The sequence below is a fragment of the Acanthochromis polyacanthus genome, chromosome 5 (genome assembly GCF_021347895.1).
Source record: "Acanthochromis polyacanthus isolate Apoly-LR-REF ecotype Palm Island chromosome 5, KAUST_Apoly_ChrSc, whole genome shotgun sequence".
NCBI lineage: Eukaryota > Metazoa > Chordata > Actinopteri > Pomacentridae > Acanthochromis > Acanthochromis polyacanthus.
In genome coordinates, this window is record NC_067117.1 from 14,520,222 (window position 1) to 14,543,575 (window position 23,354).

Consider the following 23,354-nt stretch of genomic DNA (forward strand, 5'->3'; position numbering starts at 1 on the left):
TGCCACAGAATTAGAAAAGGCTTATCTTATATTACTTCGTCTCATTTCTGTTTGTGTAATTACCAAATGAAGAACACAGTATGCTTAAAGGACAGACTTCCTTTCGAACTTTGAAGACAGCCAGGTCTGCCGTTTCCTCCCGTCTTCCAGTCTATGTGGTGAGCTTAGCTAATCACTTCTTGGCTTTAGCTCCAACACAGGCATGAAATCCATCTAGCTATCTTATCTGACATCACATCGTTGCTATCACTAGATTTAGGCTGCACAGGATGAGACATTACTGCAAACCTTTTCTGGAGAATCACAGCACAAAACCTTATTGGATGGTATGCAGGCAGAAATTCTGCATTAGGGTGAATTTAAAAAAAAAAACACACAAACACAACACACAAATCAGCGAAAGATTTGGCAAATTGTCTCTGTGAATGTGGGTGTCAGAGTGTGAAGTTTGTGTGTACTGAGCAATGAAAGACGCCGTTACAAAATGACTTTCCCCTCATGTAATTGTAAAACACGCAATATCAACTTAATTTTATCTGAATTACCGCACTGAAATGTTTTCTAGCACTTTAGTTCGTTCTTATTAACTTTCTCATTTGTTAGAAAGCCAAGGAATAATCAAAACTTTGTCTCGGTCTGGTGATGCTGACAAACTAATTTAAAGTTGTGAATAGTTTTGACTCTCAGTTCATCAGAATGTCAGTGACTCTACAGCGGATGAACCTGCTGTGTCTGCGTGGCCTTTACCTTCCTCAGGTAACCGTATTTCACTTCAATGATGAGTGTCATCGAAACATGCCAAAACCTGTAAACATGTGCAAATCACGTAAGATTTTCTCCCTGATACATCTCCTGCATGTGATCTGTGTTTCCAAGACATGATCTAAGCTTTAGGCAGACAGTACCAGATAAATATCAGCCCACCTCCACCCACTCTGTTCAAACAGCCAAACACCATTTTCTTTTTCTACTGATTTGTGCAACGGCAAAGTCAATACTGCCATGAGACCGACCTGCAGGTCCAGCGAGTTTCAAAGAGTAATAGCAGCAGAGAAGACACTGCGCTTGAAGACACATACTTGTAATGACAGAACAATTACAGAGTCTCATATATCACATGTCCTCAGTGATCAAGAGCAGGAGAGAAGTCGCTGCAGTGCCAGAACAAATAGAGGCTGCCACATATTTCCTCTTCATTTGCTTCTAACTGACACAAGCTGTTTTCTCAACAAAGCAGAAGCCATTCTTTTTTTTTTTTTAAACCACACGGTTCATTAGAGTGAGATTAGATGACAACACAGAATAACCCATAAAGCCAGCACCGGTCAGAGGGGTTTGGCCTCTGGTTTGAAGCTTGTATCACTTATTGTGGACAGGTGTGGTCAGAGGTGTGGCCCGATGTCAAAAGGTCCTGAGGACGCCTGTGAATTACTGCGGTCAGTTGAGGAGTTATTGTGAAAATAAGATTTTTACAGGACGTTAAGTTCGTCTCACTCCTGTCTGACTACTTTTTAGGCTGACTCGTTGGATGTAGATTCTGAAAATACGCTTCCCACTGACCGCTCATCCAGCAGCTTTGTCATTTCCTTCTTCTGTCTGATTGTTACCATTTTCTTCGCTATAGGATACAACAACCTCAGAGCAGCAACCTAACGCACTGAAAATTTTAATTTTGAAAAGGATTTGAATAGTAGTTAGCTAGTTTGTTGCAGTACTTTTTTATTTCATTCATAGTGCTTGTCTTTCCAGATGCAAATGTTGAACTAAAACAATTCCATACATTACTATTTTGAGTGCACACCGACGCCACATCCGTTGCTTCTATGCCAACTGTGATTGGTGTAAACAAATATAAACAAGCCAGAGTGTTTCTTTCCCCTATCAGAATAATATTTTAGTGCAGCCAGACCAATATATTCTACAGAAAGGGCTGGCAAAACAAAACTGACCACTTTTTAAAGTTTCTTTTAGTCAGACAAATGGCTGCTTTTTTTTTCTATTGTGTGAGAAAGCTTTCCTGGCTAATGGGGTCAACAATTTCCTGTGGGAGACCTGAGAATGTTTAAAATTTTACCTGTAATGTCAGTCCCTCTGTCCTCATCTGAGTCCTCCTCTTTCACATCTGTTTTGACCTCCTCTTTCATTTCTGGTACAAAGAAGTCTGTCTGGCGAGACAGCGGAACCATGTAGTTAGTTACGTCTGAGCTGCAGATCTCAATAGTTGGGAACGCGCATAGCTTCCTCTCCTGTTGAAATGGAGAAAGAAAAGGACACAAAATATGTGGTTAGATTTACAGCATGATTTCACAATATCATCACAAAGACACTCTTAAGTTATTCTGTAGTAGACTTCGATGACGAAGACGGGAGTAGAAAGAAGCAGAGTTAGCATCAAATACAAACGATTCATTTACTACTACAAATACCACCACTATACATATGTCGCTTTAGTTTATGCCTTCATGTTTCAGGGAATCTTACATTAATGAAAGATGTCTAAATGGACTCATTGAATTTAAAAATTTAGTCTTTCCAGTACAGCAAAGCCTTAATATGAATTACTGTACCAATTAAGTTGCACTTAGATTTTACCGAAGTGTTTTATACTACAAAAACTAAACACATGCACATATGAGCACAGTAAAGTGTGCAAGAGGGTGAGCAGAAACAGCAGTGACCGATCTTGAAGGAATGTCGCGTATGATGCTTTCAGATGGACAGAATACCAGAATATCAGATATACGTAGCTTTAAAATGTCTTCAGTTTGCTGACATAACACTACGCCTTTCACATATTAATATGATTATATGGCCCCCTCCTTCCAAGTGGGCCCATTAAAGTTGCATTACCATCCACATCGACGTGTCTACACTTGCACTCTCCAGTGATGTGTGTAGAAAGGGGAGAGTTTATAAATATTATGCCATATTTTCTCTAAAGAGGACATTAGCCTTGCATAATTTTGCTTTATGTTTTCATATAGCTCTCAAGAGACTGCAGAGGAGTTAGCCCTCTGCTAAGCCATCACAGAGGTGCTGGAGGAGTCAGGGGTGAGCTGCACACGCCGGTCCCAGCTATGATCGGTCACAAAGTGGCAGATGAATGTTTTATTGTGGGACGATGCTGGAATGCATGACCAAAATGGCTTGAAAATAGATTCAACACAGGCACTACAAGAACGTCAAACTCTTACTGACGAACAGTTTGCTTCACTCGACTTCTACAGAGTCCCCAAACTTTACATTTTTTGCAACCGTGCAATAACTTTTGTCTTTGTTCTGACAGCGGCTCAGGTTGTGGAGCAGGCTGTCCTTTATTGCAAATGAGACACTTCAATCCCCAGCAACTCATGTCTACTCCTCAAAGTGTACTTGGCCAAGACGGTGAACCACACGTTAAGGAGTTCCTTTGCAACACTCCAACACACACACACACACACACAACTGCAGCGCGTAGTCAGTGTTACACCCATTAAAACACAATCCATATCAAAACAATCACCTCTACAGCCACATTCACAGTCCTACAGTTATAGCCTGTTTCATTCGTCAAAGCTGAGGTGGCATCAACTAACAATATCATCACAATCAATAGGAGTCTACGACATAATACATGGTACTGTATCACAATACACATCAGCCTTTTTCAATGGGTCAGAGGGAAAAAACGTGACCTTTATGACCTCTGTATGCTTCAGAATGCTCGTTTGTATTTTTTTCTTTGGCTACAATGTCAACTCAAAAGAAAACCTAATCAAAAAAGAAAAACATTGAAGAAAATAACGTGACTGTTCTTAACTGATACCCCATCATTGACCTTGTTTCTATCATTAACTAAAATTTAAATACACATATAATAAACACTGCTTGATATGAAAAGAGAGAGCTTTTATTTGTGTTCCCTGAGCTGTTTCTAAGCAATTCTGGCAGCATGGTGGGGCTCATTCTCCTATTGGGGACTGCCATTACCGTGGAGGGTGTGCTTGGTCTGTAACAATGTTTAGGTGGGTGGTACGTCACGGGGCGGAGGACTCTATTGAAATCTCACTGACCACCCCTGATCTTATAGGTCAAGTTCATTCACTGAAACTCTTTTGCCTGTGAAGTTTCATGAATGCAACTATTGCTATTGAGTCCCAGTACTAGTAAAATCTCAGACAGGCGAACATTTCCCCCCTCATATACACAGGAGTATCATCTCTTCTCCTAGGATATTTTAAACGCTGGTCGCCCTAGTAACCAAAACACCTAATATACCCATGTTCGTCTCGGAAGTTTGACACCTAATTTGTCACGTTAACTGTCATATAGGGAACCAAAAATAGATCAGTGTGTTATTCTTTCAGTCTGACATAGTTTTTACCAGCCTCTACACTACAACAGCATAATAGAATTCCTTAACATTCAGTTGAAGCTTTTGGGCTTTAGTATGCTACACCAAGGTGAAAAATTCTGGACGCAACACTGTGTCAGAGTAGAATGAATTCCAGCACTCAAGGCTTCCCTGATTAACACTGTATGGTGAAGAGATGATCAGTGTTAATTACTTCAGCTGTAAGTGGGTTGAATGTTGTGACTGATCAGTGTATACACAGCTGGCATCAATGAACTCCGCTTGTGACTACAGAGGTGAGTGTCAAATTATGATATCTGAAGCTGCTTTAAACTGCATTGTCGCCTGGTTGCAGTTTAATGTGCAACAGTGTAGCACATTTTCAGCACCCAAAAGCATGTGTTGTACAATTAACCTCAATGTGTGCTGCAGTACAATGACTTTCCACCACTGAGCATTTTTTACTTTTATGTTTACGCTTATTTCGTTTATTTCATTCACCAAAAACAAATACAACATAAATACATATACAACACAAATATTTTAATAAAAGGGTGGCAGAAGGAAGTGAAAAAACTTATAAAATTTGCCCCATCAACATAAAACTTCCAAGTCCATTTTTGTTTTTAAGATAAGTCTAAATAAACAGAAATAAATCTGAAGTGTCCATTTAGAAAATTTAGTTTTCAACAGATATTGTACTTTCTCCAAAGCTTTTTGCTCAGTGAAAAGACTGAAGGCTTACTTTCTATAACACCGCTACGCTATGAATGTCTTTTTATGCTATATAGTACTTCTGTGTCCTTGTTCAGGATCTCTTGTTGTTTTCTTGCATATATTCTTTCCCATGCGAACACTGCACTGCACAGACAGACCTCACACTCTTTATATTACCCGGTATAACTCCCCCTAATTTGCATTTTTATGCCCACACTGCTCTGCTTCTCACTGCTTGAATTTTCTCAGAATTTCATAAATGTCTCATGTCTTAATTTAGGTGTACAGGCTGGCAACGTTGTCATGACAGTGTGACAAAAAAGGGTTTTTACAAGCAGGAAAGAGAGATGGTCTAACAGCCGTCACATGGCTCATTTTCCTATGGGTCAGGGTGATCCTGGCTGATTGATTGGTTTTAATCTAATCCTTGCAGAGTAAGACTGTAGGAGTTGGTATGAATCACCTGGCTGCTCCACACAGAGGCTCCAGCCCTGGGGCTGCCTATGCAAATGAGTGCCCATCTCCTTGAACCTGCTCCGATAATGAGCAGGGAATTCGAGACAAAGACAGCTCACTATACTGTAGGCACACACACACACACAGACGTCTCTAAGGGATACTATAACAGATAAGACAAAGAAAGCCGCATGTGAGAAAGATGTGTACTAATATACGTGTGCCTTACTGACAGTAACATTGAAGCTGCAGCTTGCTCAGAATTGTCATATTCTCTCTGCATAAGAGGAGCGAACCCTCATGACAGGAGGGTCTGCAGCTTTTCATTTCTGTGTACATCAGGAGATTTTACTGATTAACACACCGTCAGCAGGAGAGGAAATCACCTCCTATTATCTTTGGTAGAAATGAAAACCTGAATATTTTCAGCACTCCAAACAGCACGAGACCTTGTTCTACTCTCTGTGCTGATTTTTTGCCTTCAAAACAGGAAATGACAACGGACGTTTTTCTACAAACTCCAAATATTTTACCATAACCGAAGGTAATTAATGTGACTGTAACATTATTTCAGTATGTGAGGCTGAGCAGGGCATCAGTGACACATTATATTATGCACTCTGCTGGTACATAGTGTCAGTAATCTAGTTCACAGCTCTCCTCTGTTTTTGAAAAAAGACTTTTAGAAACCACAGATTTAATTTGACTTTAACAATTTTGACTCTGAGTCTTGTGATTCTTGTGGCCTGTAACTGAGGTGTATCATTTATTATTACACTGACAGATAATGATTCAGTATACCTTTGAAAGAACATGCTTTATGTTTATTGTCTTACTCGTTTGATCACTGTGCATCGATGTATCAATATGAATAATTGGTTCCATATTGTTCAATCTGATGTGCACATGATCTGTAATCCAGTCACAGTCCTGTCAGCTGACAAATTGTGTCTTGTGACTCTTAATGGATTTTACAATATAAAGTGGAGCTTCAAAATCTTCTCACCTTCCAAACAACTTCTCCTCCAAACTGAGATGTTTATTAAATTATGACCCTGCCTGCAGGTATTTTTAATCTGTGTTTATAACATTAAATTCAGTCCCCCTTTCATTTGATAACTGGAGTGTTGCCCTTTGATGTATTTCAAAGAACTCTGTGACACCACCTGTGAATATTTCTTATCGCTCTCTCTGTTGCTGACATGAGGAACTACTCCAAACTAGATGCTAATATACATACTTGACTCCAGTTTTACTTGTATTTGCAAATCGTGTCGCTATTGAACAAACCACATGCATATTAACTAAACTGAAAAACAACTTCTTGAAGCGATATCAAGAAGTTTGCCTTTTTTTCTGTATTAGTTGACATTTATTTGAAATTACACAGATTGAAAAATCTCATATATCCTGAAGTGGGGACTTTTAGTTAGTTTCTTTCTTTTAAACACGCATTTTATCTGTGTTTTCTCTTATTATTCTGCAAAGCCTTTAATTTGAGACAGTAATAAATCATAGAACATATTTCTTAAAGGTAACAATAGATTCATTTATTGTATTTAATTTCTGAAGGATGCATTGTAGTCAGTATTGATGGCTCTGTTTCCTTCACACCAAAAACACCTGTTCACAACTTGAATGTAATTGTAATGGGTGGGGCTTGGTCAACTGTACTTTCAGAAGAAATTCTGGATACATGTTATGCAAATGTTTGCACCTAAAATCACTGCCAAGGTTGCTCCAAGCTTCTATAGAAAGGGATGCAAACTATGTTCTTTTCGTAATACACGCTATACACACACAATAAAATCTATTCATTTAATTTTCTTACCCACTTCAGTTATCAATGCTGTTTCATCTGACAAGAAACTAAAGAAAAAACACAACTAAACATCTATTATATGCAGATCTGGAAGTACACTCCACTGACCAGAAGTGCATATTTACTCTCACCAGGGAGATGAATATAGAAATAGACAGATTAACTGTCTCATCATAATCAAAACTCACTCCTGGCTTCAATGATTTAATTACGACAAGCAAGATGTTCCATTTCCTTCCAGTGCCCTTTTCTTGTCTGTGCCTCCATGCCGGCTGTCTGATTGGGTGCCATCTATCTCCCTATAGCTTATCATGGAGTCAACATGCATCCACTTAACCTGCGTCTGTGTCTCGGAGCTGCGGGGGTTGAAACGCGCTCTCCTGCAGGATACAGAGGCAGATGAGACTGAACCGTCTAAAAACAGGTCAGTCGTTTCTTGCCTGCCGGCTCAGAGCAGGCTCGACCGTTATAATGATCACAGTCAAACTTGTTCTCTCAAGACTGGTGCACCATCCTGGGCAAAGAACCAGCAGGAGTTAAAACCAGCCAGTGTCAGGGGCACTAAAACAACGATTCTACACACCATCACCTTTTCCTAACCTTCGTAACGGCTCTACAAAATGGGTCACTTTGTGTCCTGGCCCTTATCTTCATGTTATGCAACCTTACCTCTTAATAATCAATGACAGTGCAGCACTGAAATGTTTCGACTATTACGCGTTACATTTAAATTAGTGGAGAATAAGTGATCGATGGAGAATGAATCATCCTGTTAATGCACAAAATGAACTTTAATTCATTTCCTTGTACAACTTACACTTCCATTGGGCTCAGAAAGGTCTTGGAGATCAACCCCCCAGAAGATCAACCCCAGGAATGTGATGCAAAAAAAGTTAATTATATTCGAAGTGTGAAATGTATTTTTTTTCTTAATTATGTGCAATGAAGCACTAAAGTCATACAGGTTTTTACTTCTGTTGTCTAAATATGGATAATGAAGAATAATAAAGTTTTTTTTAAATCTAATTACAGTATTAATGTATTTCAATTGTTATGGCATTTTCATTAATGTTTTCAATTTCCTCAAAAAATACCTTTTCTTCACAGTAATAGGTTAAAAATGGTATTTTACAGTACACAGGAAAATTCACAACTTCTGTAATTTTATTTATAGTTCTGTGTATTTCAAGAAGAGGCTACACAAATAATCTGTGTGTTTACCAAAAACAACAAGATATGTAGAATAAAAATGATTTCTAGTAAAATATAAAGATTTTAAACTTAGATTTGATTTAATTTTCCTGACCAAAGTGTATCTCACAGCTGAATATTTCAAGGACTGTTGGAAAGTTAAAAGAATCTGACAATTTGTTTGGTTTTCACATTTTCTGGATCTGATAAATGGTGTAGTTCTGGCACTTTTGCAAAGATAACATGCTTTTCACACCCGCTGGCAGGTTTCAGGGTTCACAGAGGGATTAAAGGGGTTATGTTTGAAAAGCCATAAATAATACAGGAATTTAATCTCAGAAAGTCAATGAGAAACAGTGATCTTTTAACAGAACTAAGCACACAGAAGCAGCATTGGATCTGCTGATGTGTCCTTGACCACTGGATCTCTTACACCCCTGGGGTTTGACTCTGTGCCTGACCTTTTACCTGCATTGGAAGATACAAGCAGTAATTCCCCACTAACTCAATAAAAGTGTCACATTTTTTATTATTGCTCATCATTGCTCAGCCACCCAGGAGTAGAATGATTACCGGTACAATTATAACAATCAAAATGAGTTTCAAAAGTGAAATCTAAACTGCTTTTCAAATATCCAACCAAGCGAAACCGGAAAACTTTTACTCAAAAGAAAATATGATGAAGAATTACGAGTTGCACAAGCCATTTGGGGTAAATTGTTATGTGCAGACATTGCTCAATTTCCTTGGTATTACCTAAACCAAAGAGATATCTTTTTAAGCATGGAACTGGTGCTGCTAAAGACACTTTGTTTAATTGGCAAGTTCATTAGATAGTGTCGTAACAAAGCCGTAGAGTAAATCAGGAGTGATTGCAGCTGCTGTCTGGGTAAAAGAACACACTGTGAATGTGTCTTTGAGTGTAATCACTGTGTGTGAGTGTGAGGCAGGTTGGGGGACGCAGAAACAGACGGATATAGGGGAGGATCTCTTGGGGCTTCATAGTGTATTTGACCTCTCTGGCAGCTGCTCTGTGAACACATCGTATCCCTCCTCCAATAGAAATACCAATAAGAGGAAAGTAAACATAGATAACAACACCCCTGGAGCTTGATTTACTGCATCACTTAACTAACTCTGAGCTCCAAATATGGCCGTGGTGTAAATGGGCCATAAGTACGACAGAGGAGGTCAGCACTGATGTTGAGTATCTCAGCCTTTCACATATGAACTGCATTCTGTCGTCAGGTCTGTTGAATAATACCGACGCAAACAATCTTCCGTGTCCAGATGTGTCTTGAAAGCGAAGACATCAAGAAGCCACTTTCAAAGATCCGAGCGTTAGATTGGCTCTTCTTTCCGTGTCTCATCCTTCAGCTCTGTGTTTGCGTCCAGCTCAGGGGCTAATCTGGCAGCTGGCCAGGAAAAAAAACCAAACAAGACAAACAAAAGACGTTGGAGAATCTCACTCTCCAGAGGGAGTCTCACAAAGCCGAGGAGCAAACACTGCAAATATCAGGAGGCCGGACGTGAGATCGACCCAGACAGGTGGGTCAATTTTACCTCACTCTGCTGTGTGAGTTTTCAGAGGTGTTGTTTGTCAGGTTGCATGGATGAAATCTAAAGTTTGTATGAGGGGTGGACGTGCACCTGACAATGCATCCTGCACCATTCTTCTAGAGTATGATGTTACTCAGTTTGGTTTAGTTTTTCCTAATTCTCCAGATGTGGACTCTGTGTTGGTTCATAGCATCTTCCAGATTTACCAACGCTCTCACTCCCACTGCCCCTTTCCCCCCCCATCTCCATCCATTTACCCTTGTCCTGGACACAGATGCACACAAGATGCAAGTAAGAACACTGGATTGCTTTTTCAGCACACACACAACAGACGGAGACCAAAACACAGTGGAGATATTTGAATTTGACTGAAGGTCTATTGGATAAGAATGGACTCCACCTGAATTGTTCCCTCAAAACTGAAGCTTTAGTTTTGTTATACACTATGAATCCTATACACAACAGTTCAAAAACAATCACAGAAGGAAAAGAGATCAAAGTCTGAAGTGGCAGCCAATTCAAATTTGGCATTCAAATATAACGACTGCCTTTCCTACAACTGCAAAATAATCCGTTAAGATAAATGCTAATGCTCATTTGTTTTGGCGAGAAACGCACTATCACGCTGTTACTTTCACTCCGGTTAAATTCATTACTCTTTCCTCCAACTGATATATCTCAGCTGGATGCTGAATATCCTGTGGAGCTCACTAGAGATGTTACGAATTCAAGGAAAACTCTAAAAACACCATCTTAAATGAAAGTAGACCGCGAGAAATGTACGCAACAAAAAAGCAAATTACAAACGTCATCTCAACGGACGGGACTTGGTGGACATCAGCAGAGGGTTTTATATTAAAGAATAAAAGGATGTGGTCCTAGGTTTGAATTCATAGACAATGTAGCTGGACAGGGTTGTGGGTAACATACTTTTTTTTAAATCCAGAATGTCATAGATTTGATTCTCACAGTGCCACGAGCAAGGCACTGAGTCACCGCTGCCTATTTCACTGCAGACAGCTCTGCGTGGACAACACAAAAAACTGTGCTATGACAAGAATTGGAAACCCAGAGAAGAGAGATTCTGTAAACACAGCACATTAGCACAAATGGAGAGGTCCACTTTCTGCCTCTGTGCCTGCTGTCAGAAATGAAGCTGTCAGAAAGAGCTTCCTACACCAGGGTACAGCCACAGAGCTAATATATGATGAACTGATGCAGAAGAACCACAATTCCAGTACAATATCCAGCCATACAATATTTAACACTGCCACCACATTAGAACAATCTAATTTGGATCTATTCTGGTTCTATTTGATTGCGAGCAACCTCTAAATTGGATAATTCACTCATTTAATTGTGTTTCACTTTATCTGTTAAAGTCATTTAGATGTAATTTAATCAGATCTAATAGGATGTTATGTGCTTCATCTCTGGTTGTTGACCATTCATGCCAAAAAACCTTATTAAATTTAATGGAACGGAATTGAGAGTGGCAATTCTTGTGAATATATTTATTCACTCTTCTCTACTTCTGACTGAAGCCCTTTCTTAGAAAGAAAGGGGAAGCTCCAAGGCAACTTTCTACTTCCACTCCACATAAACAGAGTCTTGGTCTCAGATGCTACGTTGCCAAAAGGCAAGCGATGAGTTACTGTAGCTTCCATGAGTGAGTGGCCACCAGGGACACCAATAAATGGCTGTTCCATACATGACTGAACACAATTTGTGGCAGGTAGCCCATGATGATGGCAGATTACAGTGCAGTAGGAAAAATATATCCTCACACCTAACGACTGAAAAACACTATTATATTTTGCAAATCCAAGTCTGACCATGCTGACAGCAAGGCTCTGTCGGTCCACCACTTTGGTCCGGACTTAGAAACCTTTAAAGTTGTTAGATGGGTTGTCGTGAAATTTCGTACAGATATTCACAGTCCCTGGAGGACTGAGCACACTGACCTTGGTGATCCTCTGACTTTTCATCTTGCACAACCTTGAAGCCGACATTTGTGCTTCAGAGTTCAAAAGCTTGAAGTCTACTGGATGTTTTGTACTTCTTCAATCACGTTTCAAGTTAAAGTTTGTAATCACATTGAAATTGTGTGTTTCAGGTATCCTGTTGGTGAAAGAGGTACTGTTAAATGAAACTCGACGTTTTTCTCAGATGTTCTTGGTCGCCCACTCCTCCCTTTATCCAACACTGTGCCTGTCTCCATAAATTTCTTGTGCTATGTGCCAGTTGAAGGACATGATGGTGGATCTCTTCCATACTTAGTTCTGTAGTTTCACTGAATCTGCACATCCGATTTTGTCTCAATAAACCACGATACACATTGTGCCTTCTCTTGAGGAGTAGCCATTTTTCAGGGTTTCATTTAACAGTACCTTATAATGAACTACCTGGAAAGCTACTGATTCTTTAGTTGGGATGTCGCAGTTAAATAAAAGTCTTCCTGGCTTGAAAAGCTTGTGGAGCTATCTAGATATAGGGGTGCTTCATAACTTAACAGCTTTTACTTTCCACCTTCAAATTTAAAACAGCCACAAAACAGAATAAAAAAATGGATTTTCACCACATAGGACATTTCCTGAAGGACATTTTGAGCTCATGTAGAAGATAATGAGGCACCTTGAGGGGAACTATGCACATCCAGAAATTAAATTACAACACTCCACAACAGAATAAACTGAGCATCATAGACGATCTAATCTGCCGTGCCAAGGCTGAACTTGTGCTTTAAATGCACCCAACTATCATTTAAAAAAAATCTTGAGCCTAAGATGGAAAAAGCTGTAGTCAGGAGTAAGAATCAGTGACAGCACACCTCCGCCTCAGGGGAAAGATGTGAGATATGGCTGTGGAGTTGTGGTGAATAATGAAAGGAAGACAGGATGTTCATTCAGCCTTGTATTCACAGTGGCAGCCTACAACGAGCACGGACCCTACTGCAAGCGGGAGAAGACCAATAGAGTGTAAGGCACTTCATCACAACAAGTTATGCACAGAACACACACTTATTCACTCAGAGACAAACATATAGATGCACTCCCGCTCTCACACAAATACACTCATTCGCACATATATATTTATAGGTGGATGATTTCTCACCCTGGTCCCCAGGAAAAAAAGAAAGCCAAATTAATACAAAAGCTAGGCCAGCCATGGTGACAATTGGTGACAGTCTCCTGAGTTCTTTCTTTCCCCTGGTCTATTTACTCCCATTGCACTATTACAGCCACATAATCCACCGTCCTCACACCCACCATAACCTCCTTTCCCCTTCCTATCTGTGGAAAGAGACAAAAACTCTACTTCACACCTCTGCAGAGGTGTCCAATTCAGACTGTCCCTTATGGTCACACAGTTCCCCAGAACGGAGTACTTCATTCTGCCTGGAAAAAGGCTATTTTCTGCATCTCTCCCAGTGAGCCCAGCCCTACTCCATCACCTTCTAGTTTCCATGCCCAGGTGGAAGAGTGCAAAGATGGCTTGGTGGAGGCAGCAGGGATCTCAGGACTGAAAATGGCATTGCTGTAAAGATTCTAGAGCTGGAAGAGCAGAAGGCGGGGCGATGGGTTTGTTGCAACATCTCTGTGCACTCGTGCAACCAATAAGCACAAACACTTGATGAGCAACAAGTATAGTGACTCTGTCAGCAGCTGCTGCGGTCTCCAGAGGTCCTCCGCAATTGATCTGGTGAGCTGGCAAGAGGTGAGAGGCAATAAGAGCAGCTTGCTCCCAACTGTGGATTATAAACTCCCCCTCACCTTTCTATTCCCTCCTTCTAGCATTTGGGTGTGTGAGATGATAAAGATTAAAAACAGGCCATTCAATAGTGACACTATAAAATATACTGCTGATGCTGTATTCCACTATATCATAGTGTATGTAGAACACAAATCCCTACTGACCAGCATTCATTCTGACTCAAACATGAGGTTTACATGCACATATGAAGCCAGGTTATTGGGAATAATCAGGTTGGAGCAGGTAATCAAAAACTCATACATATGATTGCTGGTTTGTAATCAGATTTGCTCCCAACCTCTGGGCACATTTAGTTATAGTGGTGTGGCTCTAATTATGGCTATGACAGCTGGAGAGGCTGTTGATCCATCACTTAAGTGCAAACTGAAATATCTGAATAACTGCTGGACGAAGTATAAAACAGGGCATTTGTGAAATGTCTTGACAAGTGTTACATTAATTGAAATTCAGTGCAAACATATACAATCCTAATGTAATTAGGACTATTGATTTTGATGCTCTGACCTTTCATCATCTGCCACTAGCAGGTTAGATTTTCACATATTCCACGACGTACCGGATGGTTTTGGTGCGTTCTTGGTTAATCAGTTCTATGGGGCAGGACTCATCATCCACGTAATGAATGAATGTAGTCTGACTCGCTGGATGTAGACTGCAGGTATAAGCTTGCCACTGGCTGTGGAGTTAACGTGAGCTCTCCTTCCCTTCCGCAGTTTGCTGCTTTGAGGTGCTTGCTGTTGTTTCTTGCAGTGATGGAGATTTTGAAAATGATAGCACATATAGCATGCTGAAGGTTTGGATTGTGTAGTAAAGCAGCCCTGCTAGTTCTTTTTTTTTTTTTTTTAGTGAATTATCCATTTTAGTGAAAAACAATTCCCATGACGCTATTTTAAGTGAGCACAGTTGATGCATCCTGTCCTTATCCATGCTCAAAATGGTTGTAATTGGTTATAAAATGACAAAAAAATAAAAATAAAAAGGCATTTTTGTCCTTTAGCAGATTGATGATGAGGTGCAGCCATACCATTCTGCACAGAGTTGTATATCAGTCCTAGAGAATGGTCTGGCATTGCAAAACCAACCTAAACCTAGTCAAATAGTGAGCAAAAACAAAAAATAAACAAGTAAAAACCGAACCTAAGACTAGAATTAATTGTCACACAGACTGGATGCGAACCAAAGCCTCCTGGGTGAAAGTCTTGCTGCTGATTTACATCTTCTTGGCATGCTTCCCAGAGTCTTTACTTTTCATGGAGTAAATCCATTTCATTTAAACGTGAACGAGAAAACGTAAACGCGAAATTTTGGGGGACAGGGTTGGAACGTAACCAGGCTAATGTTAGCATTGAGCTCAAAGGACAGTTGTGCCTACATTCAGTCAACATCACACAGAGCCACTATTATGGCTACAGATTTTCATTTTTGTTAAAATTATGTAAGTATACTAAAGCACATTGATGTTGCATCTTGATACTTTCTTCTCTTCTTTTTTGTTCAGAGCAACTGACTTATGTCACATGTGTCTGTATTTAACACATACAATCCTTCTGTGAAAACAGATTTATTTTAAATAATTTATTTCAGCTGTCATCAGAAACTGATATAAATAATTTAATCACTGGGGTTTCATCATTGGGGTTCAGTTGTTTTGGGTGCAACAAGACACCATCTTTCATTTCACCACACTGAAATCAGGGTCATGTTTTCTATTTCTGACATCTTTGTCCTGAAATGCACTTTTAAAAACACAGCCTGAATTCTGGCTAAGCATTTACATCATCATAAAATGAGGCAGTGTTAAATGGTTTTCTCCTAAACCTTTACCAAGCTGCACATAAACACGCCGAGTGAGTTGCAGAGTTTGCAGAGCCCTAAACACAGTCTTCAAGGAGGATACTTAATACGCTTTTAAGGCTGCAAGTAAACACACACTAAAAAAGCAAACAGTAGCTTTACAGTGGCTGGGAGATTTCCCTCTGAAAACAGATTCGAGAGAAAGCACGAGGCCATTAAGAAAACCATTGGAGGGCTTTGCAGTCAATTAGTCCTGGACATTAAAGCTTCAAGATTCAGTGAACCATTGCATGGAAAGCAGGATATGGAAATACATAAATATGAATACTGATTAATTTTAAACAGGCAGACAGATTCCCTCCTCTAATTGAGATCTTAATCTGAGAGTCTAATGTTAGAGAAATTCAGATCTCTATTCTAACGAGATAGAATTAGGAGGAGGGGGTGTGGACAGTGGCTGTGACACGGAGAGAGAAGGGAGAAGCTATTCTTTGGTCCTGCAGGCCCCTCATGTACAGAACACCTTATATATATATGACACATAATAAGTGTGTACTTCTGCAGTTTCGTTGCACTACCAAACCGGGAGGCATTTAGTGGGGCCGAGAAATTATTAGTGAATAATTTCTGACCTGTCAAATGAAAGGGTTTTAATTCTACGGAAATGGCATTTTGCTAAGTTTCAGCTGTATAACGAAGCTCCAAAATAAATACAAAACCCAGGGCAGATCATTAGAATTGTGTCCGTGTCCTTGCGGCACCTTTATGGAGACATGCACGGCCAATCAATTTATATACACACATTTTGTCCAGACATAATTAAGTGCTATGAAAGGCAGCGGGAGGAAAAAAAAAAAGCATTGTCCAGTGACAGATAAAGGTATGATTAATGTAGCAGCAATGCGATTAATGTGGCAGTAATGAGTTCTGTCTCGTGTTTTGTGAGATTTGGTCAAAGAAAGAAATGACAGACAGGGTACATTATAACTAGGAGCTGTGAAGTTTAAGAGCAGCACAGAGTAGAAAAGAAGTAATGGGTGGTGAAAATCATTCCTTCCACACATCAAAATTCATAAAGAACACAGACAAACAGAGTTCTCTTGACCAAGATTTACTGGATCTGGTGTCCTTCATGAAGTCTGGACCAGTCTGGACTCATAGCCCCAGAAATGAGCCATCAGGCGTTCCACCACCTCTCTATGAATAAACCATGGGCACCCATCCTTGGCATTCACACAGGAAGAGGGTGCACATGCCAAATTAAATGCAGCTGACAGGAATACAACAAAAAAAAACTTACAAACCTTTTGAACTCTCTCTTCATTTGCTTTAGAGTAAAAATAAATCCATGCTTACTTTACATTCTGTACAACATTCTTGTGTCAATATTTAATTAACGAGATGCTTATTTTAGTGCCAATTTCCTAAGAAAAATCTCTTCAATATTTATTTCCTGACATATTTCTCAACGTACTACATTTGGTATCTTTGAGCACAATTTAAAATCAAGTTTTCTGGGTTTGAACAAGACACCACGCTTTTCTAAAAGTCACGCCACACAGACGGGTAACTGGTCGAACTAATTGTCACAAGTCTCATCTCTTCATGTGTGACAGCAAAGTCAATTCCTGCCCTCCACTCCCCTTACTGGGCACGTGGATTTCTGAAAAGCCCCAGAGCAGAACAGTAAGACCTCGAAATCCTCCTTGTGTCTAGTAGCTCAACATGGCATCTCCTTAACTAGACAGCCTATAGAGCATTTCACAGCCCTGTCAGCCTTGAAACTTCACAATGAGCATCAAAACAGAAGAGCCACACGCAGTTGCTGGACAGAATATGTAAATCAGCAACAATCATATCATATATCCCACTTGGGTAGCTGGAGCTAAGTCTTTATTAACTGTATTGTCTGCTGCTTTCTTTAAACATCCCAGTTTAATTACACAATTTCTTTCTTATCTGAGCAAAGTAATAATATTCTACTTGAATATTATCTCAGATCAGTTAGTTTTTGACAAATATGCCGTTACGAGTTAGAGCGTCACCTCTTATGTCGTGCATTTGTCCAGGTTTGTTCAAACAGTACTGAGAGTGTGCAGGCAGGCTTGTGAACATTGCTTTGAATTAAATGCTAATGTCAGAATGCTAAAGTGGCTCATATTTAGTAGCCAATGTTTACCATTTTAACCATCCTAATGTAATACGCATGCTAACACATGCTACTTAACACCAAAAACCAAATAAAACAGTGGCTTGTAATAATCTAACTGACATATTTTACCATGCAATCCATCCAGTGGCTGTTGTGGTATTTCATCAGTAACTACAAATGGTTTGAAACCTCAATAGATCGCTCAACACGTTCGGGAATCACTGCCATGAAACTAAAAAAGAGAATTGGCTGAAATTTTAAATCATGAGTAACATGAACAAGATCAAAGAGCAGAAAATTTGACTTACAAGAATTAAATCAATCAATCAAAGTTTATTTGAATAGCCCTTTACAACAGCCCAAAGGGTGACCAAAGTGCTTCACAGTGAAAAACAAGAAATTAACTTAAAAACAATACAGTTACGTAAAACAGGACAAACAATCGCACCCGCACCTAGGGGCAAATTTAGAATAATCAATCAACTTCTGCATATTTTTGGTCTGTGGAAGGAAACCCACGCATGCACAGGGAGAACATGCAAACTCCATGCAGAAAGATCCCAGGAAGGCCGGGACCCGAACCAGGGACCTTCTAGCTGCAAGGTGGAAGTGCTAACCACCACACCACTGTCCAGCCCATAAAATATACAATAAAAAAAATAAGCAGCACTAAAATACAACATCTAAAAGAAAGAGAAGCAATAAAATGTCACCATGCCACTAGGTATGAAAAGCCATTTTAAACAGGAAGGTTTTGAGTTGTGATTTAAAAAGACCCAGGTCAGTGATGGTGTGCATGCTGGGTGGCAGCTTGTTCCAGAGCCTAGGTGCAGCTACAGAGAACGCCCGGTCACCCCAGTGTTTCTATTTAGACCTGGATACTTCAAGCAGCCACTGAATGGAAGACCTCAGAGCTCTTTTTTGGTCCCGTGAAGTTAAAAATACTGGAAACCACATATTGTTAACCACGCCCGACGGGTACGTTGGCGGGGTTATTGCATTCGGTGCGGTATCTGGCTGGGTAAGTATGTATGTATGTATGTATGTATGTGGCTATGTCCGGTCCGATATCTCTGCAACCGCTGAAGTCACGATAATCAAACTTGGCACTGAAGATCAGTCTAAGGTCCCCTGCTCAGTTGTGGAGTTACAGGTCAGCAGATCAAGTAGAGAGGGAGATACGTACGATGATCAAAACTGATACATATTGCAGCAGTTGTACAGGGAGGACAGGGTTTTCGCCAGCAGAGGGCGTGGTTCTGCCCTCTACTGAGGGCTCATCTAGTTTTTATTAAGATGATGCGAAGCACAAAGAAAATCATGAGATGGCTGAAGTTTAAATGCAAAGCTCATAGTTTTTGCTCAGAATTTCAAGCTTTCATCTTATCAACTGCAGCCACTGCGACGCCTATCAAAGTATAGTTCTGAAAGCAATAGTACTACCTATAATTACGCAGTATTACAGTGTCCAACTGGAGTTTCATCATTTTGATTCTTTTATTTGGCCCCAATAAACTGCACACACAGCCAACAGAAGAGTGTTCAGGAAGCCAAACGGGCTCCACGGACACAATCAGTGCAAGTAGAACACAGAGAACAAAGCAGGAAACTGGAACTAATCTTGTGACTAATGGCATGTTTTAAGTGGCACCAAGGATAACAATTTGTTTACGCATCACGCCTCCATCTCTTAAGACCAGAAAAGAAGCACGGGGAAGGATGAGCCAGTGTCAGCCACGAGACAGAAGCTGCTGGATTTGGGTTAAAGTCGCCACGGCCCTGCTGCTGTCCACCAGGCAAGAGCCATGTTTAAGCCACAGGCCACCCTCTATTAAAGCTCTGTCAGCGTGGCACAACGGCAGCCTAATGGTTACAATTAACGATCCCTTCTGCTGACAGAGCTCCTATCTGAATGCCCCCTCTGTGCCTGATCCTGCCCTAATGACTGTGTTTTATGGGTGCAGTGAAAGAGAAACCTGAGCTAAAAGATGGAGCGGCAAAGTGAAGGATACAGGAAGAACAGATTTAGAGAGAAGAAACAACAGTCAAAATGAGACACAAGCTGAATATAAATCTAACAGTGAACGGAGCTTTGAGGAAATAACAGAGAATGTGACTCTTGGGTTTGGATGGGTGACAGTATACAGTGCGATGATTTGGTGTAGATATTGCTGGGTTTGAAGAAAAGAACTATTACATTATAGCACAAGACAAAAATAAGAGGAAAACTTTGCCAAACAATTCAGTTTTATAGGTTTGCTGCAATGATAAACGCAAACAACAGCTTAAAGCAACTTTTCACTATGTAGGCACATTTTACAGCAACAGTTTTAACAACAACATATTTGATGTATTTGTTTCTTGTGTCTATTACAGCAAAACAATATACAGACAGAGAGGGCGGAAAAAGATCCGATTTTTCCACAGATCTGTAAAATCACATTGGTTGTTTTTTAAGAAAGTGAACCCTAAGAACAGGAAATCCCACAAAGACCTGAAAAAGTGCAAAAAACAACAGCTTTATGTTGCTTGTTTCAGTTCTTTTAGCCACCTGTTCTGTCCCAATGCTATTTCTAAATAACGCACTCTGTGGAAGGGCACAGCTGCTCCTTTAGTGTATTTTGGAGCCAGGTTTATTTCTTTTTTTTACCTTTTAAATAAACCACAATTCTTTTATAATCAGTTTTCCAATATCAGCTCATTTTTAGCTAATTTAATTCTGCCATCTAAATGATGAGGAAACCCGCTTTACCTTCTGATGCTACAGCTTTAATGATTTTGCTTTTCAGAATAAAGTTTACATGGATATTGGCAGTGAGAAGCAGACAGACCATCTGGAGGAGTGGGAGTTTTCCTGGTGGGCCTGTCGACCTGTGGGCTGCTGATGAGTCTAACAACACCAAATATGAAATCAGGAAGTGAAACTCTCATGTTGTTTGATCCTCATAACACCGCACAGATGTGAGTCTGGCAGAGGTTTGATTCACCGTCTCATGAGTTCACCTTTTCTCTCCTGCCAGCTTCACTTTGGTGCATTCTGTGTCTAAAAACACCCACCTGACGATGACAGACTTTTTGTGTAGTCAGGTGTGTAACATTTTCAAGATGGACCGATATAATCAAATATAAACGAAAATCAAAGGCGCCGACTAACTTCCTTCTTGAACTCTGTGGTAAAATAAAACCTATACTTTCAGACTTTACAGCTGTTCTCTTCTGGTTTCTTTGCATACCTATCTGAGTGTCTGTGGTGATTTAAGCAGCTCATTTAAAAGTTTTTCAACTCTTTTCCCACAGCTCTCATGTTTACAGTGGATTTTGTAAGGCAAGGCAGGTTTATTTGTAGACCCAAATTCAGCAACAAGGCAATTCAAAGTGCTTTACAGGAAACATAAAAAGCACCAAGACAAAGTGTAAAAGGGGCATAAAGCAATACAAAACTTTATCAGATCTCGGTCTCCTTTAGCCGTATGGACTCCTTAGTAGAATCTCCAACAACACAGAGCTACACAAACCCTCACCTGCCAAATAAAAGTTTGGCAGGTAATAGTTGAGGGGATGATACTGTAGATCTGATGCTCAAACATCAATCACAAAGTCAGTTCTTTGGGAAACAAGCTGAAATAAACCTGACTAAATTGGCCATGAGATAAAGTCTCTCACAAAAAATAAACATCATTCTACCCTTAGAGACAACAGGAGGCAAAACAATCCCACATCAAGGCCTGTTTAGTCGCTGCTCCAGAGCTTTTTATCGAATCACATGATCTTCACCAGCAGATGGAGTGAATTTATTTGTTTCTTCTGAGCATTTTAAGGGCTTCAAGTCCATGATAGCTTACAAATTGACATTCAAAGTTAAGTTTTGACTTTGCAAAGAGTTATTATGAAAAAAAAAAAACTCAAAAAACCTCACAGCATGATGAAGAATCAGGATCATAATGAACAATCAACTGAAAATGATGTCATATGACCAATTTGTGGACACTTATTAAATGGATTAAATCAGGTAAGACTGTCCTGTCAGTTTCTAAAGGATAAATTGAACTCCTAACTTTAGTCAGTATCACTGCCGAGCAGAAAAAGCATAATCTGTACTGTGCCTTGAATAGATATTCACATTTCATTGGATTTATAGTTCATTTATTTGAGAAATGACCAACAAGAGAAAAAAATAAGGATGTTTTGAATCAGATTATGTGCATGTGGAACAAAGAGGCGCTACCAAACACAGATTCTAAGGTTCAAATGTGATGCAGCTTCTTAATGTTTACACCAAACACCTGGTTAGAGCCCTGAATTGCTGTCATTCAAAGGCTTTCAACCTTACGTACCCTAGATTCCAAAATGCTTTTCTGCACTACTGATGTGAGATACCTCCTTGGTTTTACACCAGCATGAGTGAATGCATGTAAATATTATGCTGTACAAACAAAACCGACTAAAATCGTCAGACAAGGAGGAATATGTTCAAAATTAAGCTGCCTGTCCATAGCAAACTAACGTCATATTTCATCACAAATTATAATAAAGTAAAACATGATGATTACCAGAACCTCCTTCCCTTTGGTCCTCATTGTACTCTGCTTATATTTTCTAAAGTCTTTCTTGAAAATGCATATCATCTTGCTCCAGAGGGCATTTCAGTCTGACCCATCTGCCCTCCTAAAGCTCATTCAATTTGGCCACACCTCACTGAGTCTAAATTACTATTTAAATAGCTGAGAAAATCCTCATCAAAAGAGTCCTGTGTGAGAGCAAAACCCCTCCATTAACATGTCTACTTCACTGCTTTCTATCACTGTCTGTCCTTCAGTCCAAAGTGTCCTTTCAACTACTGTCACTCCACCTCTGATAGGTACCTATTTTGTGCCGACCCTGGAAGTAAAACTTTAATTTCTAGTACTTTCTGTCTGTCTGTAAATTCCCTGAGCCATATAGTTTGAAATGCCTACTGGCTTTTAAGGCACTAAACCGACACATCAAAGATATTGCTTAGTATTTTGCTACTTAATGTTTCCTGAACAGTATTTTTTGATAAAGGTAAAAAGGGTGTAGTTTTTCTGCAGCGTTTATTTTTCTTCCATATTTTACTATACTGATGATACTGAATAACTTAGAAATGTAATGATAGTCAGCATTCCCTGAGAGCTAACCCCAGACACGGTGAAACTGCTAGGATGGATGTTTGTCCGTTAAATGGTGTGCTGTTTAATTTAATGTGGCTGACATTTTCATTTTGGGACATTTACCTTCATGTTCACATTCACAACTTGTCAACAAGTTACTAATTGGATCGTATTGCCCTTCTGGGAGCAGACAGTTCCATGTCAGCGGTAGAGTTGCTTACAGAGAAGACCAAATATTCAGCTACCCTGAGGCTGCCATGTAAGTCTGCTCAGGTCAAAGCAGGCACTGTCAGAACACATCAATTAGACATACATTATTTAGTCTTCCTGATCCTGGATTCTGCTCCAAACACGAGTAAATCAATACATTTTCGGTATCTGTCATAATGTATTAAGCTGTCATACATAGGAGGTGTAAGCCCTGGG

At 39.9% G+C, this 23,354-nt stretch overlaps 1 protein-coding gene across 1 annotated transcript in view; it reads right to left on the minus strand.

The window, feature by feature from the left end:
• The window catches only part of tex264a (testis expressed 264, ER-phagy receptor a), a 76,190-nt gene that overhangs the window by 8,144 nt on the left and 44,692 nt on the right, over positions 1-23,354 (minus strand). Inside the window, exon 3 of the mRNA XM_022192228.2 lies at positions 2,075-2,246. Within this exon, the coding sequence (XP_022047920.1) occupies positions 2,075-2,246 (172 nt within the window). The remainder of the gene's footprint in view (positions 1-2,074; positions 2,247-23,354) is intronic.